The sequence below is a fragment of the Eptesicus fuscus genome, chromosome 21 (genome assembly GCF_027574615.1).
Source record: "Eptesicus fuscus isolate TK198812 chromosome 21, DD_ASM_mEF_20220401, whole genome shotgun sequence".
NCBI classification, from domain to species: Eukaryota; Metazoa; Chordata; class Mammalia; order Chiroptera; family Vespertilionidae; genus Eptesicus; species Eptesicus fuscus.
In genome coordinates, this window is record NC_072493.1 from 23,601,504 (window position 1) to 23,626,660 (window position 25,157).

Below are 25,157 nucleotides of genomic sequence, written 5' to 3' on the forward strand. Positions count from 1 at the left end.
GGGGGGTTTGGCTCTTGCCTGTGGATGATGCCATGGAGACTGTTCTTGTCCAAATACAGGCTTGTTATGTTAGCCTGTCACTTCTGTGGGGCTGGGTGGGAGGGAAATTTGCCTTGAGCCTAGAGAGTGAGTCTGGGTGGGTGGGTGGGTGGCAGGAAGATGGAGAAAGGTCAAAGGTCAGAGTTCACATTTATCCACTGTATGCTGCTGAGTGAAACTGTGCTTGTTACTTCAAGCAAAATTGGAAAGGGCTGATGGTGTGTTTTCTGGCAGGGACACCAGGCTGGAAGGTGGCCCAGTTACCCTGATGCCAAATGGCAAGGGCATGGCTAGACTCTGCTTGGGTTGGCCTAACATTGTCCAGTCCAGCCATGGCACAAGCAACCCCCACAGAACCAGAACAGACTGGGGGTGGGGTACCCTTGTTCCTTATCCCCACTGACTGCAGCCACCACAGGCGCCATGCTACACCTAGTTTAGGATTTGGTCCCCCTGGTACCAGAGTCATGGTGTCCTCTCCCCTGTCCACCTCCTTCTTTGGTGCCTCTTCACTGCCCCTTCTCTCCCACCAGCGTTGGTAACAACAGGGCCTCATGCTCCCCAAGATGCTCCCACCCCTCGAAACCTTGGTGGCCTGTGACTAGATGGGTGACATCCAGGTCCCTGGAACCAAGCGGGGTGGGAAGACTATCAGCTGGGTAGGATTAAGCCCTTTCTTTTTGGTGTCTGGTGGCCAAAGCAGAGCTTCTGGTTGGATCCTGTGGGGGAGGGGATGGGCCAGCAGTGGGCCTAGAAGTTCCAGTTCTCCCTGTGCCCCAAGTGGGTACAGAGCTGGCAGGGCAGCAATTCTGTGTGTGTGGTTGTGTCAGACTGACCTGGAGCTTGGTCCAGCTCTTAGGACCACTAACGTGTCTCTGGCAGGGGGCCTGGTCACTGCAGACTGCAGTGGCCTGTGTGTATGCTGGACGTGGTGCTGGTGGTGGGCCTCTAGGTGCTTGGTTCACAGAGTGCCTAAGATGCTGGCCAGTGTGCACCCCACCCTGCAGGGCCCTCTGCTTAGAGAACTAGGCTGCTTCATCACTCTACTCATCAAACTGAACTTCTTTATTAAGTGCCAAGGATCCAGGCGGGTGCTGCCACCTGCAGTCCCCTCTGCTGAGGCCTGTGCTTGGTGCGTTTCCCAGGAGCCAGAGTCTCCAACAGCCTGGGACCTGGGGGTGATTCCGTCTTTAGGAGCGGCAGGCCGGCAGGCCCTGGCTCCTGGGGAGCAGCGGGCGTGTGAAGCGGTTTCCAGTTTGTAGTGTGGCCACCGGTCACTTCACGTGCTCGGCGGCGTGCGAGGAACAGTAATACTTCTTGTGGGCGATGAAGGTGGACAGGCTGCTGAACTTGATGTTGCACAGGCGGCAGTACCTGTGGTTGCCGTTGGGCAGGGAGGTCGGCGTCCCCTTGCTGGGGGTCTGGACGCCCTTGTCCGAGTGGGAAGGAGGCGTCGGTGGGGCTGAGGGCGGGCCGGGACGGGGACTGCCGTCTGGAGGGCCGGTGGGTGGCTCCTGGCCGTTAAGGCCATCGCGGGGGGCAGCGGGGGAGGGCGTCCGGGCCTCTGCGCCGGGGCCCGGGCCAGTCAGGGGCTTGCCCAGCAGCAGGCCGTGCGCCAGGCGCAAGTGCTCGACGAGGTCCCCATGAACCAGGCCGTTCGGGGGGCAGTAGGGGCACACGACGGCGGGATCCTCGGGGGCGCGCGGGCGCCGCGGCGCGGCGGGGCACGAGAACTTCTTGTGCGCCAGGTAGGCCTCGAGGCTGTGGAAGCTCACGCGGCAGGCCGTGCACTCGTGGTAGTCGGCCAGGGCAGGCAGCACGGGCGCGGGGCCGGGCACGGGAGCGGCGGAGGCCTGGCGCCGCGGCTTTTTGCTCAGGTCGATGGGGCCCTCCGATAGGTCCGGCCCGTTTCCGCTTCCGGGCCGCGGCGACGGCGAAGCAGAAGGCTCGGGAGCCGGGGCTTGCGCGGGCTGGGCGGGGCCTGGGGCTGCTGGGGCGGGGCTGGCCGCCTGCAGCTCGTAGAGCTTCCGGCGTCTGCGCGTGCGCACGGGTGGCAGCGCCGGGGCGGGGATTCCGGGGGTTCCTGGGGGTGCGGCGGGAGCGGGCCGTCGCGGCGGCGGGTCGTGGCGCGAGGCGCAGTAGTAGCGCTTGTGCACCATGTAGGTCTCATGGCGGCTGAAGCGAATGTTGCAGGCCTCGCACAGCGTCCGTCGGGGGTCGTCGTCCTCGTCCGCCCCGCTGCCCGGGCTTGGGCTGCCCTCACTGCCCCGGCCGCCGCCGGTCTCTGCCTCGGGCGTGGTCGCGCCCCCCGCCTGGTCCTCGTGCGCCCCGGGGCCTGGCGACGAACTTGGCTTGTCGGGTTCAGCGGGCGGCGGGGCAGGGGGCGCGCGCACAGGGGTGGGGGGCGCCTTGGGCCTGCGGGCGGGGGGCCCATCGTCTGGCGCGCGGCGGCCGGAGCAGTAGAGGCGCTTGTGCACGTAGAAGTTGCTGACGTTGTTGAAGGTGATGTCGCACTCAAAGCATGTGGCGCCTTTGGGGGCCCCCGCGAGTAGGCCGGCTGGCGCCCCCGCGCCCACCCCCACCTGCAGCCTGCTGTGCACCAGCTCGGACATCTTGGCCAGGATCTCCGAGGCTGGGGGCGCGGCGGGGAACTGTGGCAGGAAGAGCGCACCCGGGCCTGGGCTGGAGCCGGGTGTGGGGCTGGGCAGCTCGGCCTTGACCCGGGCGGGAGCGGAGCTGGGTGGTGAGGGCGTCCGCGACGAGGGGGCTGGGGGCCCTGGTTCCCCCTCGGGCTCCTCGGCCGCCTCCACCTTGATGCTCCTGGGCGCTGCTGGGGGCTCGCTGCTGCCCCCGTTCTGGGGGGCTGTTCTGGCCTCTCCATTGGTGGCCTCGCCCAGGGCTTTCCTGTCCAGTCCTGGTGATGAGGTGGACCCCAGGCCCAGGTCGGAGGAGGCCAGGGAGCCGTGGAGGGCTGTGAGCTGCTGGAAGCCGGGTAGACTGTCTGCAGGGAGACCCCAAAGGCCACACTTCAGGGCTGGAGCAGGACCTGCCTGGGCCAGACCTGAGGAAGGGGCAGGGTGGGAAGGGAGAGCTGGGCTGGGCAGAGGTGGTCAAGGGCCAAGACCGAATTGACCCTCTCGCTGTCTCATGGACTAGCCCTCTCCCCAGCCCTCAGAGGGGGCCCCTGGGCCTCACCTGGCGGGAGCTTGGCCGAGGGGTGCCCGACCCCTGGCGAGTAGATCTCAGCCTTGGAGCCTGGCTGGCAGACCATGTGGTTGGTTACCAGGTGGCTGTAGAGGATGTCCCTTGTGGTGGAGATGAAGCCACAGCTGTGGCAGACACCTGCAGATGGTCTGTGGTGTCAGGACCCTGGAGCCAATGGGCTCCACAGACACCCCCTGACCTGCTTCCTGCCCCCTTCCCAGCCTGCTTACCGCTCTGTGTGTCTGTGTGCACCTTGAGGTGCCGCTCGCAGTTGGCCTTGGTGGTGAAGGCCGACAGGCAGATGAGACACACGAAGGGGCGCTCGCCTGGAACACAGGGCCCAGTGAGGGGCCGTGACGTGGGCTGTGTGTGGAGGGCTCTTCAAGCCTCCCAGGACCCCGGCCAGGGCCCAGCCCTGAGCTGACCATCCAGACAGCCACAGATGGGCTTCATGCCCTGGGAGCTGTGGGAGGCTGTGTGGTATGGTGGGAGGACCACACAGGCGCATCTGTCGCCTGGGCGCAGTGGGCACGCTATCATCAAGCAGGCGGGGGTCCTGAGGGGGCGTGGAGCCTCACCGCTGTGGCTGCGCATGTGGATCTCCAGGGAGCTGGCACTGGGGCAGCTTTTGCGGCACTGAGGGAAGGGGCAGACACGCTCGTTGGGGTATGGCTCCTTGGGCTTCTCGTCAGCGGCGGCTGTGGCAGGGGAGCCGGCACTCTGGCGGCTGGCACAGTAGTACAGGAGGTGAGCTTGCAGGTTCCGCTCACTGCGGTACCAGATGCCGCAGTCCTTGCAGGGGAAGACATCTTCTGTGGGGCAAGAGGTGGGTGAAGCCTGAGGGGACATTCCGGAAGCAAGAGGGGCCGCCTGTAACCCAGGGCCAGGCAGTGGACTCTGCCAAGTGAGGGCTCTGCCCTGGCTGTCTCTGGCGTCTTCCTGCTTTAAGCAGTAGGTTTGTGACCTGGTCTTCCTCCTCCCATCACTGCTGCCCTTTCTTATCTGTCCTTTTGTAACCCGGGGTGCCCTCTCTATGGGTTTCCAGGATGCTATCCAGGCTGCCTTCCAGCAGTGAGCCCCATAAGGAGATGCTGTGGCCTCATGGGGTGTTCATGGGAGGAGCATGGGCATGCTAGTGGACACCTGTAGGAGTGAGACTGGGGTCCAGGATGTGGTTGTGTCATTTATTCAGTGGGGGTGACCATGTACAGGTGAGGAAGGTGGGCAAGTGTGTGCAGGTGCATTTGTGCTGGTAAGGGGGCTGTGAGGGATGGTGTGGACCCTGTGCTGGTGGAGGATGAAACAGGTGTGTGCATGTGAACAGGTGTGTGAGTGGCCAGGCACATAGGGACCAGGTGTACGAATCCCCTGCACTCAGGCACCAGGATGAGAGTTGAATATGGCTCTGGGTGGCTTCTGGGGTAGGGGTGGGCAGGAAGTGAAGCCAGGAGCTGCAAGAAAGAGGAGCCCTTTCTGTCCCTGCGTTACCCCCCTTCTCCCCCCCCCCCCCCACACACAGGTGGATGGTTCCACATCAGTTACTGACTGAATGGTCACAGTTGAATCCACCAAATTTACCACAAATAGGCTGCCTCTGATTTTTCAGTTTATAGGAGTTTGGGTCGCAGGGCTGATTTTTCCAGCAGGTGAAGATTTCTCTGATGGATGCTTCACCCGTTCTCTGGTTCTCAGTGTTTTTATAGAGGAATTTAAAGGAATGTTCTGTTGGTCTGCCCCTGCTGTGGCCAGCTGCCTCTTGGCTGAAGATGGTCAGGGGAGGGCTTGTTCTGCACCTTGATTTAGAGGAGGGATGAGGGCCCTGGGGTCCCTGATCACCTGGTTTCTACTTCTGCAGGTTAGGATGTGTTTCTCAGCCTGGCTTCTCCGATGTTTGACCTGGGTCCCTAACTATTGCACAGGTGCTCCTCCTCCACCCAGGAGGCTGCCAGGTTTCCCATTTTCCCCACTTCTCTTAAGGAATTTAGTACCTGTCTGGGTGAGGTGGCCACCCTCGTGCCCCCTACCTGCAGTTTTTCTGGTTCTGTTCCCTTCCTACTGTGTTTACTCTGCTTTTCAAGTTCCCTTTTATTTGGGGGTCAAGGCAGCTCTGTTCTGTATCAGCTGAGGCCTTGACCCGAGATGGGAACCTGAGGCCACCAGTGTTTAAAAATGTATTTGCAAGGTCAGTGCTGGAGACTGTGCTGCTGGCCTCAGAGTCAAGAGAGGGGTCAGAGCGTTGGAGGCCAGTTTAAGCCACAGCAACCCAGGGCTGACCACAGGTGGGCTGACCAATGGTCAAGTCCTGGGTGGGCACAGCCCAAGTAACTTGCACAAACACCTCGAGGCTGGTATTGCCGTTATCCCCACTTAATAGGTGAGGAAACTTCCCAGAGTGGTGGAGTCTCAAGAATTAAACTGGGGCCCTGGCCAGCTCAGTTGGTTAGAGCCATAAGCCAGTGTTGTGGGTTCAATCCCTGGTCAGGGCACACACAAAAATCAACCAATGAATGCATAAATAAGTGGAACAATAAATCGATTCTCTCCCCCCTTCCTCTCTCTCAAAATCAATAATTAAAAAAACAACAAAAACTAAACTGGGACACAGCAGACACCACTCCCCCACCCCCGACTCTAGTGTCCACAGCCCTGTCTCTCCCTGGGAGTCTCATTCTGTCCCAGGGCTCCCCAGGGGGCTTGTGGAGCTCGGACTGTGCCCTGAGCCCCCACCACACGTTTCCCAGCCACCTAGGGGTCAGGATTCTCAGCAGAGTCTCCTCACTGACGCCCCTGCCAGCAACGGTGCAGACCAACATCCACCTAGCCAGCCACACCGAAGTTCCTGGCCTCTTGATTGCTGCCACCGCCGCCTCCTCACCCACCCAACTGTAGCCGGCTGGTCCCTGTGGGCTCCAATGTCCCATCAGGCTATACCTTAGCTGCATCCACTTGCATCAAACAACCTTTGACTTGCTCAAAAAGCTTCCTCTTACAATTTTGCAACCTCACAATTACCACCCAGCAGCCAGGGTGATTTTAAAACCAGATTGGATCACACCCTTTGCTGTTTAAAGCCTCTAGTGAGGTCTCATTGCTCTGAGAAGAAATCCCATTCTTGCCTGGAACCACCCTCAGAGATTTGCCCAGTTTGCGCTTGGTGCACTGCCAGGCTCCAACCAGTGACCACCTCCTGGGCCTTGGTGGGTGCCCACTCAGCTGCTCTTCCCTGGCATGCAGGTCCAAACCTAACTGTTCTCATGTCTGAGCAACTTTCCCAGGCACCCCAATAAAGTAGCCCTGCTACTGTCTGACCACGTCATTGCTTTCCTTCCTGGGATGTACCCTCCACCGCTGCCACCACCTCCAAGTAAGGTCACCTCTCTGGTGTATGGGTCCTTTCAGGGCTGGCCAGCACCCTACCTCGGTGATCCTGGTGCCTCCACTGCTTGGTTCAGTGTGGATATTAAACAAGTATTGGCGGAATGTGTGAAACCTACTTAACTCTCACAACAACTCTCTGAGGCTTAGCGTGTGCTGAGAAGTGGGGGCAGTACCAGTGTTTAGTGGGCAGGGCCAGGGGTGGCCCGCAGGCCAGCGGAGGCTGAGAAACAGAAACCTGCTCTGCTCCAAAGAGGGAGGCGTGGGCTCAGGTTTGTGCTTGTTTCCTGGGCCCTTCCCAGTGTGTGACCTGGGCCCTGAGGACCCTGCTGCCTCTGCCCTAGCTAGGTGCACGCTGCTGCCCCGCCTCCCTGCAGCCTGCTCAGGGCTGCCCCATCACTATACGTGAGCCAACCTTGTTGCTCTCAGCTGGCTGCAGCCTGGAGCCCCTCTCCCTCCTGGAACCCCTCTTTCAAGCTCCCCGTGCATGTCTACTGCAGCACACTTCCTCCTCTGCTCAGAGCCAGTGGTCACAGATCTGGTAGATCTTGAGCTCCTCAGTACCACCTGCAGCCCTGCGCCTGGGGACTGTGCCGGTCCTCCCATGCCCCTGGGGTGGCCCGAGGGAGGTACTCACTGTTGATGACTGCTGTGGCCAGGATGGATGCCATGCCGGCTTGCTGGGGCAGGAGCTGGATGTCAGTGTGTGAGGGAGCCAGGCACTCAGGCTCTGCAGGCTCCTTCTTCACAGGGTGGTTAGGGGTGCTGTGAGGCTCGGCTGCGAGGAGCACGCTCAGCAGTCCCCCTGCTGGCACTGGCTTGGTGAGCCTGCACCAGAGGGCTCCATCTGCAGGGGTAAGGGCACCGTGATGGGAGGACCAGCAGCTCCAGGCCCACCACAGCAGCTCCGCAAAGACTCCCCTCTCATCTTCTCGAGCCCCTCATCTTAGAGACCAGAGTTTTGAAACCCAGGATGGGGGATGGAGCCAAGGCCACAGTTAGGGAGTGACCAGGCCTGGAGCACAGCTGTGGCTGGTTGGTTTCCACAAGTTGTCCTGCATCTGTGGGGCAGCTGGGTGGTCCCCCAGGCCTACCCAGGCCTTCCTTGGGCTTTCTTGCCCTTAGCTGAGCCAAGAGTGGAACTTGAGGGTACCAGCAGAGCTTCTCGGTTTTCCAGGAGAGGGGTGGCATGTAGGACAGATGGCAGAGCGCCTGGTAGCCACTGGGCCAGGCCCTGGACTGGCAAGCCTGCTCCATTCAACTCTGCTGGTGCACTGTTCTCAAGGTGGCCTGCAGGGGGCAGCCTTATCCAACAGGACCCTGGCGAGCTGCCCGATAATCCACCTCCAGTGTCCAGCACAAGGCTACTAGCTGCAAGGACCCTTGTCCTGCCTGGACAGACACCGGTGGCCGGAGCCCTGCTGACCAGGCTGAGAAGAAGGGTAGGCCAGGTATTGCTAACTGACCCACGTCCTGGTTGGGTGTATAGTCTCATGGCTGACTACTTACTGCCAAGACCCAGCTCTCTCCTCTAGCTGCTTTCTGGGTCCTTAGAGTACCCCTTGGTAGGGAGGAGGGGCCAGGGTTCTCTCCCCGCTGTGGATGGGGAAACTGAGGTACAGAGGGTGAAGCGTTGGGACCAGGTGCATGGTTGACTGCAGGGCAGGGTGGAAAGCCCAGGTCCCCAAATGCTGGGCCCAGCATTCGTTCTGTACCCCTGCCAGGCCCTGGCAGCCCCCAGGTGGGTAGGGGCTGGGCTGAGGAGCTGGTCACAGGACTGTTGCTTATCTTCAATGGCCTTTGGCTCTGTCTGGAAATCAAAGCCACCCTCAGGATGGAGCTCTGCCTCCACTGGGTGTTCAGCCAAATGTGCCGTGTGCTCAGGAGGTGGTGGTGAGGGTGACACCCCCAGAACATTTTAGCAAAACGGGGAATGAGGTACGTTTCCTGTGGTCAGTAGGTGCACAGCCCTCCTGGCTGGTCACGTGGCAAACAGCCCTTGCTGTCTGTAGAAGTCACGAGTATGTCTCCACATTCTCCCCTGGGACCTGAGCCTCATCTGTAATGGGGGGGGGGGCAGGGTCCACACCACCCTGACCCTCACACACTGGAAGCCATGCCACACTTCCCTCAGGAATAAGACCACTCAGGGCAGGCAGGGCTGTGGTGATGGAGATGGTAGCCCCTGCATCTGCCTGGCCTGAACTCTGAATTGAGAAGGTGAGGGGGGCAAGGACCCCCATCTTGTTCTCCCTCCTCCCCACCCAGGCTCTGCCTCCAGGGACCCTCCCTCCAGAAGGTGCAGGGAGGCAGGAGTGGCCAAAATGCACAGGCAGGTCCAGCTGGCACCTGTTTCTGGGTCCTGGCCTCCCTGGCCTGGGCTCCTCCGCTGCCCTGGAGGTATCCCAGAGGTCCTGAGAGCGGTCCTGGCTTCCTGAGACCCTGCTCCCCCATCCAGGGCAGACATCTGTGCGACCCCCGATGGCTATTAAGCAGGGTGCTAGGGGTGTGGTGGCCAGTCCCTTGGCCCGGCCCAGAGCAGGCTGAGTTCCCTTTAAGAGCCGGCCCTGGGAGAGGACCTCCACCTTCCGGAAGGCAGAGAGGGAAGCGCCAGATACCAACCCTTCCTGTGGATCTCCACATTGGCCTCAGCCTCCGTCAGGGCCCGGGGCAGTGTCCTCAGCCAGCACGCTTCGTCCTCCAGCAGCAGGGTCAGGGCCGGGCTCTGGGGGGCAGAAAGGAGGGGTCAGCAAGGACAGAGCGCGGGAAGAGCCCAGCTAGGGGTTCTCCACATGCGGGGAAGCCCAAGAGACCACCTGGTAGGATGGCTGGACCAGGCTGTGGGCCTATTCCTTGTCAAATGCTGTGCTAGTGACACCTCTCAGAGCTCAGGAGCTGGGTTCTCGAGGAAACTGAGGTCCAGAGAGATGGGTCACATAGGCAGCCAGTGACAGGGAATTCACACACAGACCTGTGTTCTCTCCTCACCACCCCCATCCCCATCTTAGCAGGCTGCTGGGTGCTTCCGTGAAACCCACGGGGTGCATGGGGCTGCACCAGGCACAGGCTCCTCCCACATGGGCCCCCAGTATCCGGAAGGAAAGAGTCCTGGATTAGGCTCTCAAGGCTGCTGTCCGCTGGGCTTCGGAGGGGGTGGCCTGATTTCCGGAGCCCGGCTAAGCAGAGGAAACACGTGTCCCCTGTCCCAATGCAGCCTGTGCCTGGAAACGGCTGGCCGGGGATCGGCCGCCTGCAGCCCCACTCTGTGGCCCAGCTCTTGGTTACACATGGGGTTGTGGTGCAGACCCATGGCTGGCTGGTGGGCAGGGCAGAACCGTGGCCCTCTTTGCCTGAAGAAGTGGGTGTGCGCCTTGACCGGTTTTGCTAAGTGGATAGAGTGTTGACCTGCAGACTGAAAGGTCCCAGATTTGATTCCGGTCAAGGGCATGTACCTTGGTTGCGGGCATATCCCCAGGAGGAGGTGTGCAGGAGGCAGCTGATTGATGTTTCTCTCTCATCGATGTTTCTAACTCTCTATCCCTCTCCCTTCCTCTCTGTAAAAGATCAATAAAAAATTTTTAAAAAAAGAAAAAAAAGAAGTGGGTGTGACTGCTGCTGCCCTTGGGCCTCAGCCCCAGCACTGGACCCCGGTTCTGGGATCCTCTTCCTGGAGGTCCCCAAGCTTAGCAAATGAGTCCCATATGGAAAGTTATGGCACGTCAACATTTAGGTACTTTTTGTTTTATGCAAATAAATGCCTTTTACGTAGAAACTGAGCACCAGGACCTTTAAGAATCAGTGTCACTTGCTGTCACCTGAAAATGCTACCACGGAGACAGCAGTGGTTTTGTGCACATGGCAGATGGTGGGGATGCTGCCATGGTGGGATGCCCAGGGCAGGACATGGTGTGTGGGATGTCCTCTGATGGGTTCCGGACACCTCCACGCCGGGTCTGAGCCCACGCCACTCTCCTGGGCTTTGGCTGTGGGGGCCCCAGGGGCTCCAGAGCTGGGCATTGGGATCCAGTCCAGGCCTGACCTTCCCACTGTGACCTTGGGCAGGGCATCGCCCCTTTGACTACCTCTGCATCTTGTCCCCACCCTGTGGCAGACTCAGGGACCCTGCGAGATCAGGCCAGTGTGCCGGCACCCCCGGTAAGAACTCCCAGCCAGGTCGGAGCACCCTGGTCATGGAACAGGTGAGCGGAGAATAGCTGGCCAGTGGGTCAGGGAGAGCCCCACCTGTCCCAGTACCACGAAGCCCTCCCTGGGCCTTGGCCTCTCTCTGCAAATGGGTGATGCCCCTCCTGATTGGAACTGTGGCCTGAGCCTGCTTGCTCACTCTGGACCCATCCTTGCCCTGCCACCTGCTTGCAGGGCATGTCGCATCTGTGACTCTGTGACTCAGTTTCCCCTAGGGCATTGGGAAGAAGCAATCTGTGTGAAGCCCTCCTTTGGAACAGTGCCTGTCTGGTATGTGACCAGCACATGGCAAACAAGCCCCTACCGCTATCACCCTTGCTTTCGCCTTCCTTTTGGCCGAAAGGACACACCAAGTAGCAGTTGTGCCTCTGGGGCCAGGAGGCTGGGGTCCACTGGGGATTTGTTTTATGCAAATAAATGCCTTTGCTAAATAAATGCAATTGCTAAATGGCAACTTGGGGTGGGCATCTCCACCAACGAGCCTGCTTTCAGGCAGGCTGTGGCAGGCAGCTCCCTCCTTTTGACACCTGGTGATTCCGACCCTGCAGAGCAGGGGTGGGAGCTGGGTGCCAGCTAGGGGTCCCGGCTGGCTGGGGAGGTCTGCTCAGGCGACAGCAGGGGGTCAGGCCTCGGGCAAAGTAGAATGGATGGGGGTGCTGGCACAGTGGTGGGTGAACCAGCGGCAAGGCAGAGGCTGGGTCTCCTTGAGTCTCTAATGAATATTAATGAGTAGAGGAGGGTGAAAAAAAATTAATCTGCCTGATCCTCCGATGGGTGCTGCGGTAACGATATGAAATCTAATTATTCGTCCCAATATTTCTAAACCCTCACACTGAGACTGACAGCCTCCCGGTCGGTTTAATGCTTATCACTCTCAGGAGCGCGTGTTCGCAGCATGATAAAAACCCTCGCGCTCAGCTTTGCTGACGCTGCAGAACCCCTAATTTTCCGTGTACGTTCTGAGCTGACGGACGGACGGCAGTGGCGCCATGTCCCCGGCCAGCTTTGTGCCTTCTGCCCAGCGCCGCCCATCTCTGTGTCCCAGTGGGTACTGAGCACCTGCGCTTGGTGGCTGCCCTGGCTGGGCTGGGTGACAGCCCCTGTCTGTGAGGGCAAGTGAGGCGGGAGGGAATGCAGGGGCCTCGAGGGGGCTCGGTCCTGTACCCTACACCCGATTCCCAGGAAGAGATGGGTCAGGAGATCCAGAGCTTTATGACTGACTTTCACCCCCACACTCCCTCAGCCCTTAACACCAAGGTGGGCTGGTCCCCCACTTAAATGGGGAAGGCTGGAAAAGGGGGGGGCACAACCACCTGAGTGGCAGCACATGCCTGCACTTGGCTCCTAGGGGTGCAGGGACCCCTGGCTCTTGGAGAGTGTAGCATGGCCTTGCCCAGCCTGCCCTTATCCCACACACCCAGCCAGCCCTGAGCCAGCCCCTAGCCCTGTGCCAGGCAGCTGGACCCCATGTCTGTTGGCTGCAGCCTGAAGGCCACCTCCCTGCCCCTGGGAGCACGCCGAGCCCCGGGTGAGGGGCAAATTTCAGTCCACTTCCCCTGTGGAGGGGCTGACATAACACGGGGCGGCCCCTTTTCCTTTCCTTTTTCCTACTGGATTCTCCCCAATTCGAGCAGCCTCGGAACAGAAGCCCTTTTCTCTGGTGATGAAGCCGCTGGGCAGAGACAGGCCCCCTGCTTAGCCTGCCTTGCCTGTGGGCAGGGGGAGCAAGCTTGGGGGGACTATTCACAACTTCCCCCTGGCCCTCCAGCCCAAACTGACAGAGTTGTGTGTTCCACCAGCTGATTTTCCTCCATGGGTGCCCCCGGGCTGGGTGCCCAGTCTGGGTCTAGCTCGCTCTCAGCCCTGTCAGGAGCCAGGGGGAAGCCCTGCCTGCCCTGCCTACAGCCCCGCAGGGCGGCCCCTGTCCCTCCCTCCTGGCTCCAGGGCGGCCCCACCCAGCCCCAGGATAACGGGCGGCCACTTTAAATTCTCTGGGTGCATCTGAGAACACTCCTTGTTTCCCCAACAAAGAGGTCAGTGTCTGGATTCTGTGCCCACCGATAACCATCAGAAACCCTATCTCCGCCGCATCCGCTGTGACAACTTTATCTGAGGCTGTTCCCAAACCTCGCAGTGCTTCTCATGAAGCCGCGTGGAGGGTGAGGTGGGGGCCCTGTTCTGGGGGAGGGCGGCCTGGCACAGGGAGCAGACAGTCCTGCAGAAGGTCAGCAGGGCCACTGGCCCTGCCCCAGGTTACCACAGGCAGGTTCCTGAGAGGGCAGAACTGGGGCAGGCCAGGGTGGGCTCTGACTGGGGCCCCCCCAACTTCAGTCCTCAGTCCTTCAGCCCATCCTGAGAAGCCCCGCCCACGTCCCCAGCTCACCTTGCCAGAGGCAATGGCCTTTCAGTCCTCAGGCCCCTTTGTCTCCCCAGATCCTGTGAAGAACCCATTTCACAGGGGAGGAGACTAAGGCCCACAGAAGTTAATGGCACCCAAGGCCATGGGAGGGGTGGTGGTGGCTTCTGCACATAGGATTATAACCCAGGTATGCATGATCTCCATTGAATCACTGCAGCTTTTTCATTCATTCATTCATTCATTCATTCACTCATTCAGCAAATAGTCCCGAATGAATGCAGGCATGCTTTGTGCCAGGTGCAGGGGCACCATGAACAGAACATGCAGTCCCCGATGTCTCAGCAGGATGCTGGAGTGGAAAGGCCAGCAAGAAAGAAGCCGTGGAGGCTGGAAGGGAAAGTGCTGGAGAAACAGGACAAGGCTGAGAAGGGCTGAGGCCTGGTGGGGGCAGGAGTGGGTATGGGCAGCTGTAGCCAGGACAGTGGGTGAGTCCTGGAGGGGTGAGGAGGAGCACTGTGTGGGCATCAGTGGGAATGGGACTTGGAGGAGGCAGACAATAGGGGAGGGGACAATAGTCTTTCTGGTGTGGTGGGAGGGGTCCTAGGTCTTTGACACCAGCTGAGTCCTCCTCCTGGATGCCCTGGAGGCCAGTCTGGGTTGACTCTGTAGCTGGAGCCCCTTCTTTAAAAAAAAAAAAAAATACATATTTTATTGATTTTTGACAGAGAGGCAGGGAGAGGGATAGAGAGTCAGAAACATCAATGAGAGAGAAACATCCATCAGCTGCCTCCTGAACACCTCCTACTGGGGATGTGCCCACAACCAAGGTACATGCCCTCGATCCTTCAGTCCGAAAGCCGACGCTCCATCCACTGAGCCAAACCGGTTAGGGCTGGAGCCCCTTCTTGCCGATAGTACCTCCCATATTCTATGGCACTTTCCCAGCTCCCACAACTGCAGGTAGGGAAACTGAGGCGTGGAAAGGAAGGGTGCCAGGGACTCAGCAAGGCCAGCAGCAGGTCTCCTGTCTGGAGCTTGTCTTCAGGACACCCCACAATGCCCTCTTCCTTACCCCGGTGTTCCAGCCACGCCCAGACCTGAGCATCCCCTCGGGGCTGTCCCATGTGGAGCCAGGGGCCAACCTGGCTGGGCCCTCGCTCTGCTGGCTGTTGGCTCCGTGGAGCCGGCTGAATGTGGCCCCCAAGGATATGTCCACTCAGAGCCCGAATGTGACCTTGTTTGGAAAAAGGGTCTTTGCAGATGTGATTGAATTAAGGATAGCCCAGATGAAATCATCCTGGATTATCCATGTGGGTCTTAAATCCAATGATAAGGGGAGAAGAAGAGGCAGAGGTGGGACTGATACATCTCCAAGCCAAGGAACCCCAAGGATCACCAGCGGCTGAGGAGAGGCCTGGAATGCTTTCTTCCTCAGAGACCCCAGAAGAAACCAGCCCTGCCATCCCCTGGCCTCAGAACTAGGAGAGAATATAATTCTGCTTAAGACACCAGGTTGTGGCACTTTGTAACAGCAGCCACGGGAAACTCTTACATTCTGGGGCCCTCTCTGAACTCAGTTTCCCCACCTGTACAGTAGGGTTAGTTGGAGCAGCTGCCTCATGGCCAAGGTGAGTTAACAGTGCCAGGGTAAAGCTCTAGTCCAGGGCCTGACCATCATGGTCCTAGGGACCTGTTGGCACCCCAGGTCTGGGCCAGGCTACCCCTCAGTCATGTGGGAAGGGGAAGGGAGCAGCAGAGCCACAGGGCATTTCCTGTGAGGTCCCATGGGCTGCTGGGTATACTGAGCAAAGGACAATGAGCTGCGATGCCTGGAACAGGTTCCTGGGAGCAGCAGGGGCATGGACAGGCCCATGGGCTGGCAAGTAAGGAGGCAGTGGTGGGGCAGGGACGTGGGCAGGCATAGCTGGCAGGCCAGCTCCAGGGCTGCCTTGCTGTGCCCAGATCTTAGTGGGTAGGAACCGCCTGCTGTCAGGGTGTGTCCACAACATGTCCAGGTGGGAACATGGAGGCTGGACAGCCGCAGCCAGCAGCACCTGGCGCCGTGGGGAAGAAGCCGCCCTGACGTGGAATGCTGGGACGTTTCTGCAGGTGCACTAAGCCGGATGCAGGGCAGCTTGCAGTGCTTCCCCACCTGGTAAAGAACCCACAGCACCCCACGTCCGGGTTTGGTGTCCCAGACGTCAGGGGAAAGCAGTGCAGTGATGGGCAGGGGGCATTCTTCCCTATTACAAACAAATGTAAATGAGAATCAAAGAGGGAGAGAGGGGATCACCAGGAGTGTACCCAGGCACCCTGCCTCAGCCTGCCCCCCCATCCCCTCGAGGCTTCTGGCCAGGGCTTGCTTGCCCTGTTGTGAGGTTTGGTTCTGCCATGGCAGTGACCCCTGATGCCAGCCTTTGAGGCTTCCTGCATGGAGAGCCGCTCAGAGCCAAGGGCCCCAGCCCCATCTCCATCTCCATCTCCAGGTGAAGGACCACCCTCTGCACTGATCTGGGGCAAAGACACCTGGGGCCACATGGTAGGTCAGGGCCCAGAGGGTCCCACTTCAACCTCTCAGGCAGGGTCTTTCCCCAGTGAACCTGTTGCCCTGCTTGGCAGCTATGGGGTCCCTCCCAGGTCTCACTGATGTTGTGATGGGGTTATGGCTAAAGTGGGTGAGCCCTGGACACAGATGGGCCAAGCTGGCGGTGAACGTTTGTTCATTCATTTGCTCATTTGCCCATTCATTCATTTATCCACCCATCCATCTACCTATCATGCATTCATCTACCCAGCCACCATCCACCATCCACTCATCCACCCACCCATCCATCCATCCACCATCCATACTGAACATTTCTTTTGTACTGACTGCAAATTTTAGAGCTGGCTGGGCCTCCAAGCCCTCGTTTCCAACTGTGGAAACTGCTGCTAGATCAGGGAGGGACCTGCCTGAACTCACACAGCAGGTTGGTGCCAGAACCAACCCTTAATCCCCCACCAGGCTCTGTGCCCTCTGTGTCCTTCCTAAAGCTCCCACCCCCAGAGTCCGGCCACCAGGTCCCCTCTCCAGCCTGCAAGAAGCCCCTGCACTCCCAGCAGGAAAGGGCCAATACACCCCTTCGGCGCCCCTCCCCCCTCCCCCCTCTTGAAAGAGTGAACACCGCCTGGCGGCTGATAGGATGATCTGGGGCAGGAGGTGCTTGGGGGAGAGAACTGGGACCCATCAGCTGAGCTCGATAAGGGGCCCGCTGAAACGTTAGCAAAAATATTTAGACAATAAATGAAGTATCAGAAAGGCTCGCGTATCTTTAAGAAATCAATCATCTTGTACGTTGCGTCTGGACACTCGGCGCCAAGGCAGAGATAGTGCCTGCTGGGGAGATAAGGGTTAATCAAGGATTTAATTCTGTGGGAGATAAAGCTGCAGGGAAGAGCAGGCGAGGCTCCTTCCTCCCTGGGCTCCTCCGCAAGAGCCTCAAAGGTTGCCGGCTTCCCTGGTGCTCGCTCCCTCACTCCCCTCGGACATTATCTCTGCCTGGAGAGCGTTTCCAGCCTCGGGCGCCAAGTCTCCCCAGGCTGACCTGTGCCCCAGGCCCCAGGAGGACAAAACTTCCAGAGAGGAGCTGCAGGTGGGAGGGGAGGGCCCCGTCTCCGGACTCCTCAGCCCTGTCCAGGGGTCTCTGGGGTTGGGCAGGCATGGGTTCCAATTCTCCCTCTGCTATTTGATCTGGATGGCTTTGGAAAGCCACTTAACCCGTTTCCTCGTCTGTAGAACAGGGGCAGCAATCCTAGGGGACAGGGAGGAAACGAGGTGTTGTGTGTAAGCATGGGCACACAGCACCATGTGGGGAGAGAGTTTGGAACACACCTGTCCACCTTGGAAGGGGCTGATTATCCCCAGGAGGGAGCACAGGAGAGAGGTGCAGACTCCATTCAGAACACGCTGAGACCCTAAGCCCTCAGCCACCCTGCCTTTGTCCTGTCACTGCTCATAGGTTTTCTTTACACTTTGAGAGTTCAGAGACCAGAGACACAGAACTCCCAGCCCACCCCCTCCTCCTTCCAACTATTAACTGCCTCCCAGCAGCCTAACCTCTGAAGAGTCAACTGCTGCTTGGATGACTCCAGTGACAGGAAGCTCATTGCCTCCAGAGACTGCGCTAAACACCACAGCCTCTATCCCACTGTGAAGCCCAAATCAGGCTCCTTCCACAAAGCCGAATCCATCCTGGAGTTTCCGCTGTTTCCTCCTCGGCTGGGGCCAGAGGACAAGAGGACCATCCCTGCTGCAGGGCTGCTGGCTCTGTGCCCACTGAGCCCTGCCCTGTGGTAGGCCCTTGTGGATCACTTCTCCTCTGCCTTGCCCAGCTACCCTGGTGCTTTCCTCATCTGGGGGAGGGTGCTGCCCAGGCGGGGATTCTCAGTTAAAGAGGGAGATGAGCAAGTGCTGATGAGGTGCTGGGACACTCAGGCACCACAGGTGCCCTCTCCTTGTCCTCAGAAGGACCCATAGGGACAAAACCAGAATGAATCTCTTGCTTTCTGCTGCAGTTGTCCCCAAGTGCCCAGAAAGCCACTTGGTTTACCATCAGGAGGGCCCCTGCCCATAAAGTCCTGGGGGAGGGGGGTGATGTCCCTGACTTGCTCCCAGCCACATGGCCACACACAGGGTCCAGCCCTACCACTGGGCTCCTTGTTGCTCCTCCTCTTGAAAGCCCTTCTCCTTCTCTGCCTCACCACCTTCTACTCCTCCATTAAGGGCTCCTTAAAAACCCTTCCTCCAGGAAGCCCTCCCTGATTCACCCAAGGTCCCTTGGGGGCTCTGGTCTCTGAACTCTCCAGGAGGCCCTCCTTGTGCTCTCAGGCAGTTAATGCTCCCTGCCCTCCTGGTCCCAATACCCACATCTTCTGATGTATTTCACACGCAGTGGTGGGAGCTCCCGGACTGGCTCAGGGGGTATAAGGGGCTTGTGCTCTGGGTGGGAGGCTTCCCTGTGGCCAGAGGGTGGGCTAGCCGTGGTTGTGGCTCCTTACCGGTTCTGCCTGCCTGGGGGATGAGGCTCTGCTCTGGACGCTCCCGTGGAATGGGCCCCAGGATAGGCCCTCAGCAAGGCTGCGTCGAGCCCGCACACACCTCTGCCCATCTTGCAGGACCTGCTCCAGCTCGTCTGTGGGGAGAGACATCAGAGGTGTGAGGAGCGTCAGCCATGGTGACCGCCCAGCCCTGCTGCCTGCCCAGGTCCAGCCTACCTCTGCGGCCTCAGCCCTCCAGAAGCAGTCGGGGGGCTGCAGGGCAGAGGAGGGAGTACTGCCCCGTGGGCTAGGCCTGAGTTACAGGGATGTTGGCTGGTGCCTGCTTCAGGGGTCGGGCCAGCCCCTGTGGCAAGACCTTTCCTGGAGACAATGGGCTGCAGAGAGAGGACAATGAGGGGTGCCTTCAGCTGGATGTGAGCAGGCAGGTGCATTGCTTGGGGTGTATGGCTGCTCTGTTAGGGACATGTGTGGCCTCTGAACCAGAGCCGCTGTATCAGGAACACACATGGCCGTGTCAGGGACATCTGTGACCCTCATGCAGCCCAGGGGGGCATTGTCGAAGCTGCTTGTACCCAGGATGCATCCATGGATGGGCACAGAGCAGAGGATGATGGTGATGAGACTCACCCCCCTCCCATTGCATTGTCCTCCCAGCCCCTTCCCACAGGCAGAATCCCTGAATCTGCATAGCTGGCTTGTGAGGGCAGCTATAGACATGCTGGGCCTTGGTTTCCTCATCGATAAGATGGGATCCCCAATACTTCCTACCTCCTTGGGTGGTATGAGGATTGAATGAGTTAATCCACCTAGCATGCTTAGCACAGTGCCAGGTGGGCCTCCGCAAAGCCAGAATCTGCACCTGGGTGGTGCTGAGGTCAGTTCCGTTTACTCCCTGAAGATGAGAGGTGACCCCAGAATGTGCTGCTCCCACACCATCCTCAGGACCTCTGCGCATTCTCTGGAAAATCTGGACCCTGACTCTTGCTGAGGTCCTTGGCTAGCCATGGCCTCTCTCATGGCCTGTCTCCTAGCTGAGGCTGTAAGGCTCCCAGGGGCCTGAGGCTCCCTGTGCCATGAGAAGGGCCACCCTCTCTGGGCTCTGCCAGCTTGTGTGGTGTTGGCCATGACTCCATAGCATAGCTAGAGGAGTGGCATCCACTGTAGAGCTAGGATTCTGTTACGTTTACACAGACAGATGGACCTCAGCTGTGAGGCCCTACAATGGTCATTCCCACGGGGTGGGCAACTTGGGTTTGTACAGGGTCTACATCAGGCTCCCAGGTTCAGCCCAGGCTTGCCACATGATCCATATGACCTGTGTAGTAGAATGAATGGTGGCCCCCAAGAGATATTTCCACCGGAACATGTGATTGTGCCCTACTTAGAAAAAGGGTCTTTGTAGATATAATCAAGGTAGGATCTCAAGATGAGACCATCATGGACCATCCAGTGGGCCCTAAATCAATGAAGAATCTATAATAATAAAAACATAATATGCTATTTAGACCGGACGTCCTTCCGGACGAAGACGGGGCTGCGAGGGCGGGTCCCGGGTGCCTGCCGGTGGCTGGAGGGAAGCCGGTGTTGGCAGCTGGGGGAAGGAAGGCCTACTCTTGCACGAATTTCATGCATTGGGCCTCTAGTGTTCTTATAAGAGACACAGGAAAAAGACACCGAAGAGAGACTCGAGGAAAAAGACGGTGTGAAGACAGGCAGAGATGGAGTGATGTAGCCAGGAGGAAGCTGCACCCGGGCCCCAGGAGCTGGGAGAAGCAGGAAGGACCCTCCCCTAGAGCCTCTAGATGGAGTGAGGCCCTGCTAACACCTGGATTCGGGACTTCTGGCTCCAGAACTGTGAGAGAGTAAATTTCTGATGTTTTAAGCCACCAAGGCTGTACAAATTTGTCAGGGGTGCCCTGGGAGAATCACACCTGCACGTTACCCTCCTCCCCGCCTCAGTGTCCTCACTGGACAAGGGGATGGTGGTGGCCATGTCCTCGGATGGCAGCGCCTCGCCTCCCTCAGCTGCACAACCTCTGCTCAGAAGGCCAGGCCACCTTATGCCTCAGGTGCCATACAGGCTGCCTGCGCCCACGGAGGCCTCACGTGGCCTGGCCTGGTCCCCGAGCAAGCGCTGCTGTGGCGGCCCCACTTCCTGGAGCCCCGATTGGGCAGGCTGTGGCCTTAATGGGCCCGATTATCAGATAACTGCCGGCCTAATGGCAGAGATAACGTGTAAATATGCCAGGAGGCCTGGCTAAAACGTTCCAACTGGGTCCTTGTCTTCCCCAGGGCAGATAAGATGGCAGGAGACCAGGGCGAGGCCGAGGAGGCCGGCGCCCCTTTATCTGCCCCGCAACGAGGGGGGGCAGTGGGTGGCTCTGTCACTTTGTGGCCTGCCCACAAGGGTCTGAGTCTTCTGCCAATCCACCTAGGATGCGTGGGTGGGTGTGTGAGGGAGAGATGGGGGGAACGAAGAGGCGGTCTAGAGCTGAGCTCACTGGGCACTCATCTGTCCATCCATGCATTTGTCCAGCCACCCAACAGGTCCATGTGCTGCTTCTGAGGCTGGCAGGGAGCCAACCATGGGCTGAGTCTGTGCACTGCCCACTCAGGGGAGCGGGATCCAAGGGGAAGCATCCAGAATCCTAATGCAATGGCTTACCCCTATCCCGACAACCAGATATGCACTAAGCCACACAGGGGTTGGCCCACACTTGGACCTCTTAGCAGGGCTGCCCACTTGTTCCTCTGGACACTAGTTTTCCTGCTGGGGCCACAGACAGGGCAGCACAGTGGCCATGACTCCCTGTTTTCACATATTTTCTTTTCTGTGTGCAGAATGTTGGTAGGAGTCGTTCCTGGCCTTGTTGGAGCCCCATGAGGAGATAATACTTTCCATCTGGGGCTGGTGCCCACCTTCCCGTGGGAGGAGGAATCAGAATTCAACTCAGTCTTCCCATGTGTGGGCCAAGACTTGGGGACACAGAGCGGGAGGAAGGCAGCTGGCTCTGGTCACTCCCTGAGCAACAGAAAGAGTGGGGCAGCCCCAGACCTCCCAGTCTGCCCCTGCTTGTCATACCTGTGGGGATCCATGGTCCCTTTCCAGAACCTTGGCTCTGGCTTGCCCCCCACCTGCCCACACAGGCACCCACAGGCAAACGGCCATGCTCCCTAATCGGAGCCCCACGGCTGGCGGGCCGAGCCTCCCAGATAACAGCGCTCCCCACGGCAGTGGCTCCATCTCCTGGATATCATGCATTGCCAGAGAGGGCTGGCTCCTGATAAAGGCGGCCGTTCTGCAGGCCTGGGAACAGAACCCACCAGCCAGGGTTTGCTGGGGGCTGGTCAAGTCCTGGGTAAGGTGGGGAGGCCGGGGGACTGAGGGACTTGGGCTGGGGATTGGCCATGATCATATGACAACCCACCTCCCTGGTCCAGGGGAGGCCATTTCAGGCGCCCCCTGTGGGTGGATGCAGGGCCATGGCAGGTGCCCGGCTTGGTGAGGGGAACATGGCTGGATTTAAGCCCCAGCTTACCCAGGACCCTTGTGCAGCGTACAACCTGTGCAGCTGTCCATGGTGACCCTAGTGATGTTCAACACCTGTCTGCTCAGATAACCTATTTCCAGCTTCCAGTTCCTGACCAAACCCTCCCATGGCAAACGGGGTCAAGCAAGTGTCAAAGCCCAGTTAGCACCTAGCAGAGACCCTTTCCCAACCAGAAGTAAAATGGCATCAGAAAAGCGGGGGTGGGTGGGACCACTTACTCATGGCAGACTGGGGATCTCATGAGGGCTCAGTTCAAGGCTGAGAATGAGTGGAAGCAGAAATTAGCGAGGGCGAGGGGCTCAGGGGTGGGGATGTGGAGCGAGGGGTGACAGCTGACAGGGAGAGTGACAGGCAGGAAGATGCAGCTATTTTTAAACAGCCTCGGTAAGAGCTGGAAGACGCAGACAGTGGTAGCCGTGCAGATGGCCAGTTCTGAACCACACGGATAGGAAACCCAGGGCCCAGGGAGGCCCAGGACCACCCAAGCCACACTGCGAGCTCAGGCTAAAGGTGGGACGAACCCAGGTCTCCGGACTGGTGGCTTAGTGCTTACTCAGTCACAAAACCCCACGGGGGCACGGGGGGCAAGGATAAAGAAGGCTCAGCGCCTGCCCTCGAGGGCTCCCAGGAAACACAGGTGACATCGCTAATGGTGGGTCAGTCATGGTAGGCTTCCAGGTGGAAGTGTCCAGAAGCCTCCTGTGGCCCATATCTCTGTTTCCTCCTCCCCAACTCCAGAGCAGCTGAGGCAAGAGAGGCACAGAGAGATGCCAGCTCCAGTCAGGTACTGGCCAACTCTTCCTATTCTATCTACTCTGGTCCCTCAGCTGGAGAGTGAGGGCGATGTCATTTGGCCCCAAGAAGTCACAATCTGCACACGATTTCTGGCCATTTGTTGAGTCTCAGCCAACGGCCTGACACAATCTACGGGGATTTCTCCTAGCCACAATGAACTTATTCCCCAGTCTGCAGAGCAGGAGAGTGAGGTTCAGAGAGGTTAAGCAACCAGCCCAAGGTACACAGTAAATAGGTGGGATTTGAATTAGAGCCCAGCCATGGTCATGGCGAGGCCTCAATACCCTTTTCTGGGCCGAAGCAGGAGGTGATAGAGAAAACAGGATAGGGAGGCTGTTGGAGAGGAGGTGGGGGGTACAGTGGGCCAGCTCTGAGCTCCCCTGTCCAGTGGCTGACTTCTTGCTCTGTCCTCAGTTTCCCCATTTGCAGATGGCCTCCTCAGTCGGTGGGGCAGGCCCTGCTGCCTGGGTGGCTCCCCCACCCCCATGGGTGTCAGGCCATCACTATAGGCACAGCATCAGGACAAAGACTAATTTATTCTGGCAAACAACCCCACACATGTTATTTCCAGAACAAACATGCAGCACAGGATTCAATTTCACCCCCAAGCATCTGTGAGGAACCAGATGAGAAAATTCAGGTTTTGCATATTTATATGATTTACACGTCTGTTTAGGTCTCAAAACCCTCCAACGGCATCCCAAGGGGATAGTGAAGGGAACAGGGCTGAGTGTTGCCACTCAGGCCAAGACAGGACCCACTCCTGGGAGCCTGGTGGAGGGCGTGGCTGAGTAAGAGACTTGGGGTCTGGAAACAACAGGCTGGGGCCAGGGCCTGCCTCTGCTCACCTCTGGCTGAGCCTCAGTTTTCGTGCTGGGTTGGCGGCTGTGTGAGCAGAGGCCAACATGTTAATAGATGTGGGCAGCACAGCTTTCCTCCCCTGGGATCCCAGGAGGGCTGGGGCCAGCCCAGGCCTGCCGCTGAGTTGCTGCTCTTAGCCTTGTCCCTAGTCCTGTCCCACCTTGGAGCCGGTGGTGACCTCCCTCAACAACATGAATAACAAGCCAGTGAGAAGGTCCCACTCTTCCCACTTCATGCCAGAGGGGGTCCAGAGAACCTGAGCAACTCCCTTAGGGTTGCACAGCAGGTACCCACCCAGACCAGCCTGAGCTCCTTTCTGACAGAAGATCCAGGGCTCCAAGTTGGAACATCTGGAGAGCCCACTGTGCCCAGCCTCCCAGGCCTCAGTTTCCCTGACCAAAGGCCTCAGCAGGCTGGCTTGCAACTCTGACTTGGGGCGGCTCTGTAGGCTTGCTGGAGTGTCCACGAGCTTGGGGGCTGCTGCCTCCTGTACCCTGCTGGCTGGCTCCTCCTTTATGCTAATGGCTGGTGGACTCCAGAGCACAGAGTCCAACCATTGGGCATTCTCCGCCCTGAATGGTGGGCTGGGGGATCAGCATGTGGGTGCTCACTTTGGGGTCACTGCAAGCACCCACTTATCTAATCAGCCCCATCACTCCCACCCGGCCTCACCCTGTGGCTCCTGTGGGCCAGCTGGCCCTGGCTTTGTTGGGGAGTGGCCCTATCTCAGGGATCATGCTGTTTGCCTTTGATAAAAGTCATAGAAAAGAGAGAGAAAAAGGAGCAAGAGGGAGAGAGGGAGGGAGAGGGCAAGAGGGGGGAAATTCCAGGGTAAGCAGGCCCCCTGTCTTCCTGATGGGGTTCTAAAAGTTTTCCTGGGTGTGGGCCCAGAGTTGGGCTGGCTTGGAGATTGTGTGGGCCCTGAGAGTGTGTGTTTCCAACACATCCTGTACGAACATGGAAACCAGACCCAGAGAGGGCAAGAGACTCTTTAAGGTCACACAGCAGATCATGGCTGTCCCCTCTACTGGCTGGCACAAGCTCTCTTGCAATGATATGTCCTGCAGACCTGTTCACTCACACACCTGCTCAGCACCTCCCACCAGAGACACACCTCAATGCCCCTGCCCCCCATGATCTGGAACACTGGCGACTGTGTCCATTTTACTGAGGGTGCTGTGACGTGTCCAAGGTCACCAGCTCTAAAATCCAGCCCCTTTCCTGTTCTCAGTTCAACCCTCCTGACTGGGAAAGCCATGAGCTGAATGGTAGCTGAAGCCCTAGAAAGACAGAAACAAGGACAAAGAGTGGAGGCTGAGCGGCTCCTCCTCTGGCCCCATGTGGCCATCACCATCCAGCATCTGTCTTCTCTGCGGCTTTAGCAATTGACCTTGGTTCTAGAACCTGTGTTTGTATCCTGCTACTGCCATCTCCCAGCTGGACAGGTCACTCCCCTCCCGGCACCGTTTCCTCTTGTGTGAAATGAGTATAAGAGCACATTAATTGCAGGGTGAAATGACATAATGAGTATGGTACATGAAGGATGGGGCCTGCACAGTCAGTGCTCGATGAGCATTCACAGAGCACGGCCTGCAAGCAGGCAGTGGGGTCCAGCTGGGCCAAGCTGCAGTCCCTGCAAATTCTTGGCCAGGCTCTCTTCCCTTCTGCTCTGTGCCCGCTGGGAGGGGAAGGTTTGTTCTGCATGAATGCTGTGGCCCTGCTCACGTGTGACC

At 58.8% G+C, this 25,157-nt stretch overlaps 1 protein-coding gene across 1 annotated transcript in view; it reads right to left on the reverse strand.

Moving 5' to 3' along the window:
* Window positions 1–1,089: 1,089 nt before the first annotated feature.
* Window positions 1,090–25,157, reverse strand: part of ZFPM1 (zinc finger protein, FOG family member 1) — a 71,175-nt gene continuing 47,107 nt past the window's right edge. The window contains exons 4-10 of the mRNA XM_054710859.1: window positions 18,218–18,351; window positions 9,241–9,343; window positions 7,256–7,465; window positions 3,822–4,055; window positions 3,474–3,569; window positions 3,235–3,381; window positions 1,090–3,040 (exon numbers count right to left, since the gene is read on the reverse strand). Of these exons, the coding sequence (XP_054566834.1) occupies window positions 1,314–3,040; window positions 3,235–3,381; window positions 3,474–3,569; window positions 3,822–4,055; window positions 7,256–7,465; window positions 9,241–9,343; window positions 18,218–18,351 (2,651 nt within the window). The 3' untranslated portion in view covers window positions 1,090–1,313. The remainder of the gene's footprint in view (window positions 3,041–3,234; window positions 3,382–3,473; window positions 3,570–3,821; window positions 4,056–7,255; window positions 7,466–9,240; window positions 9,344–18,217; window positions 18,352–25,157) is intronic.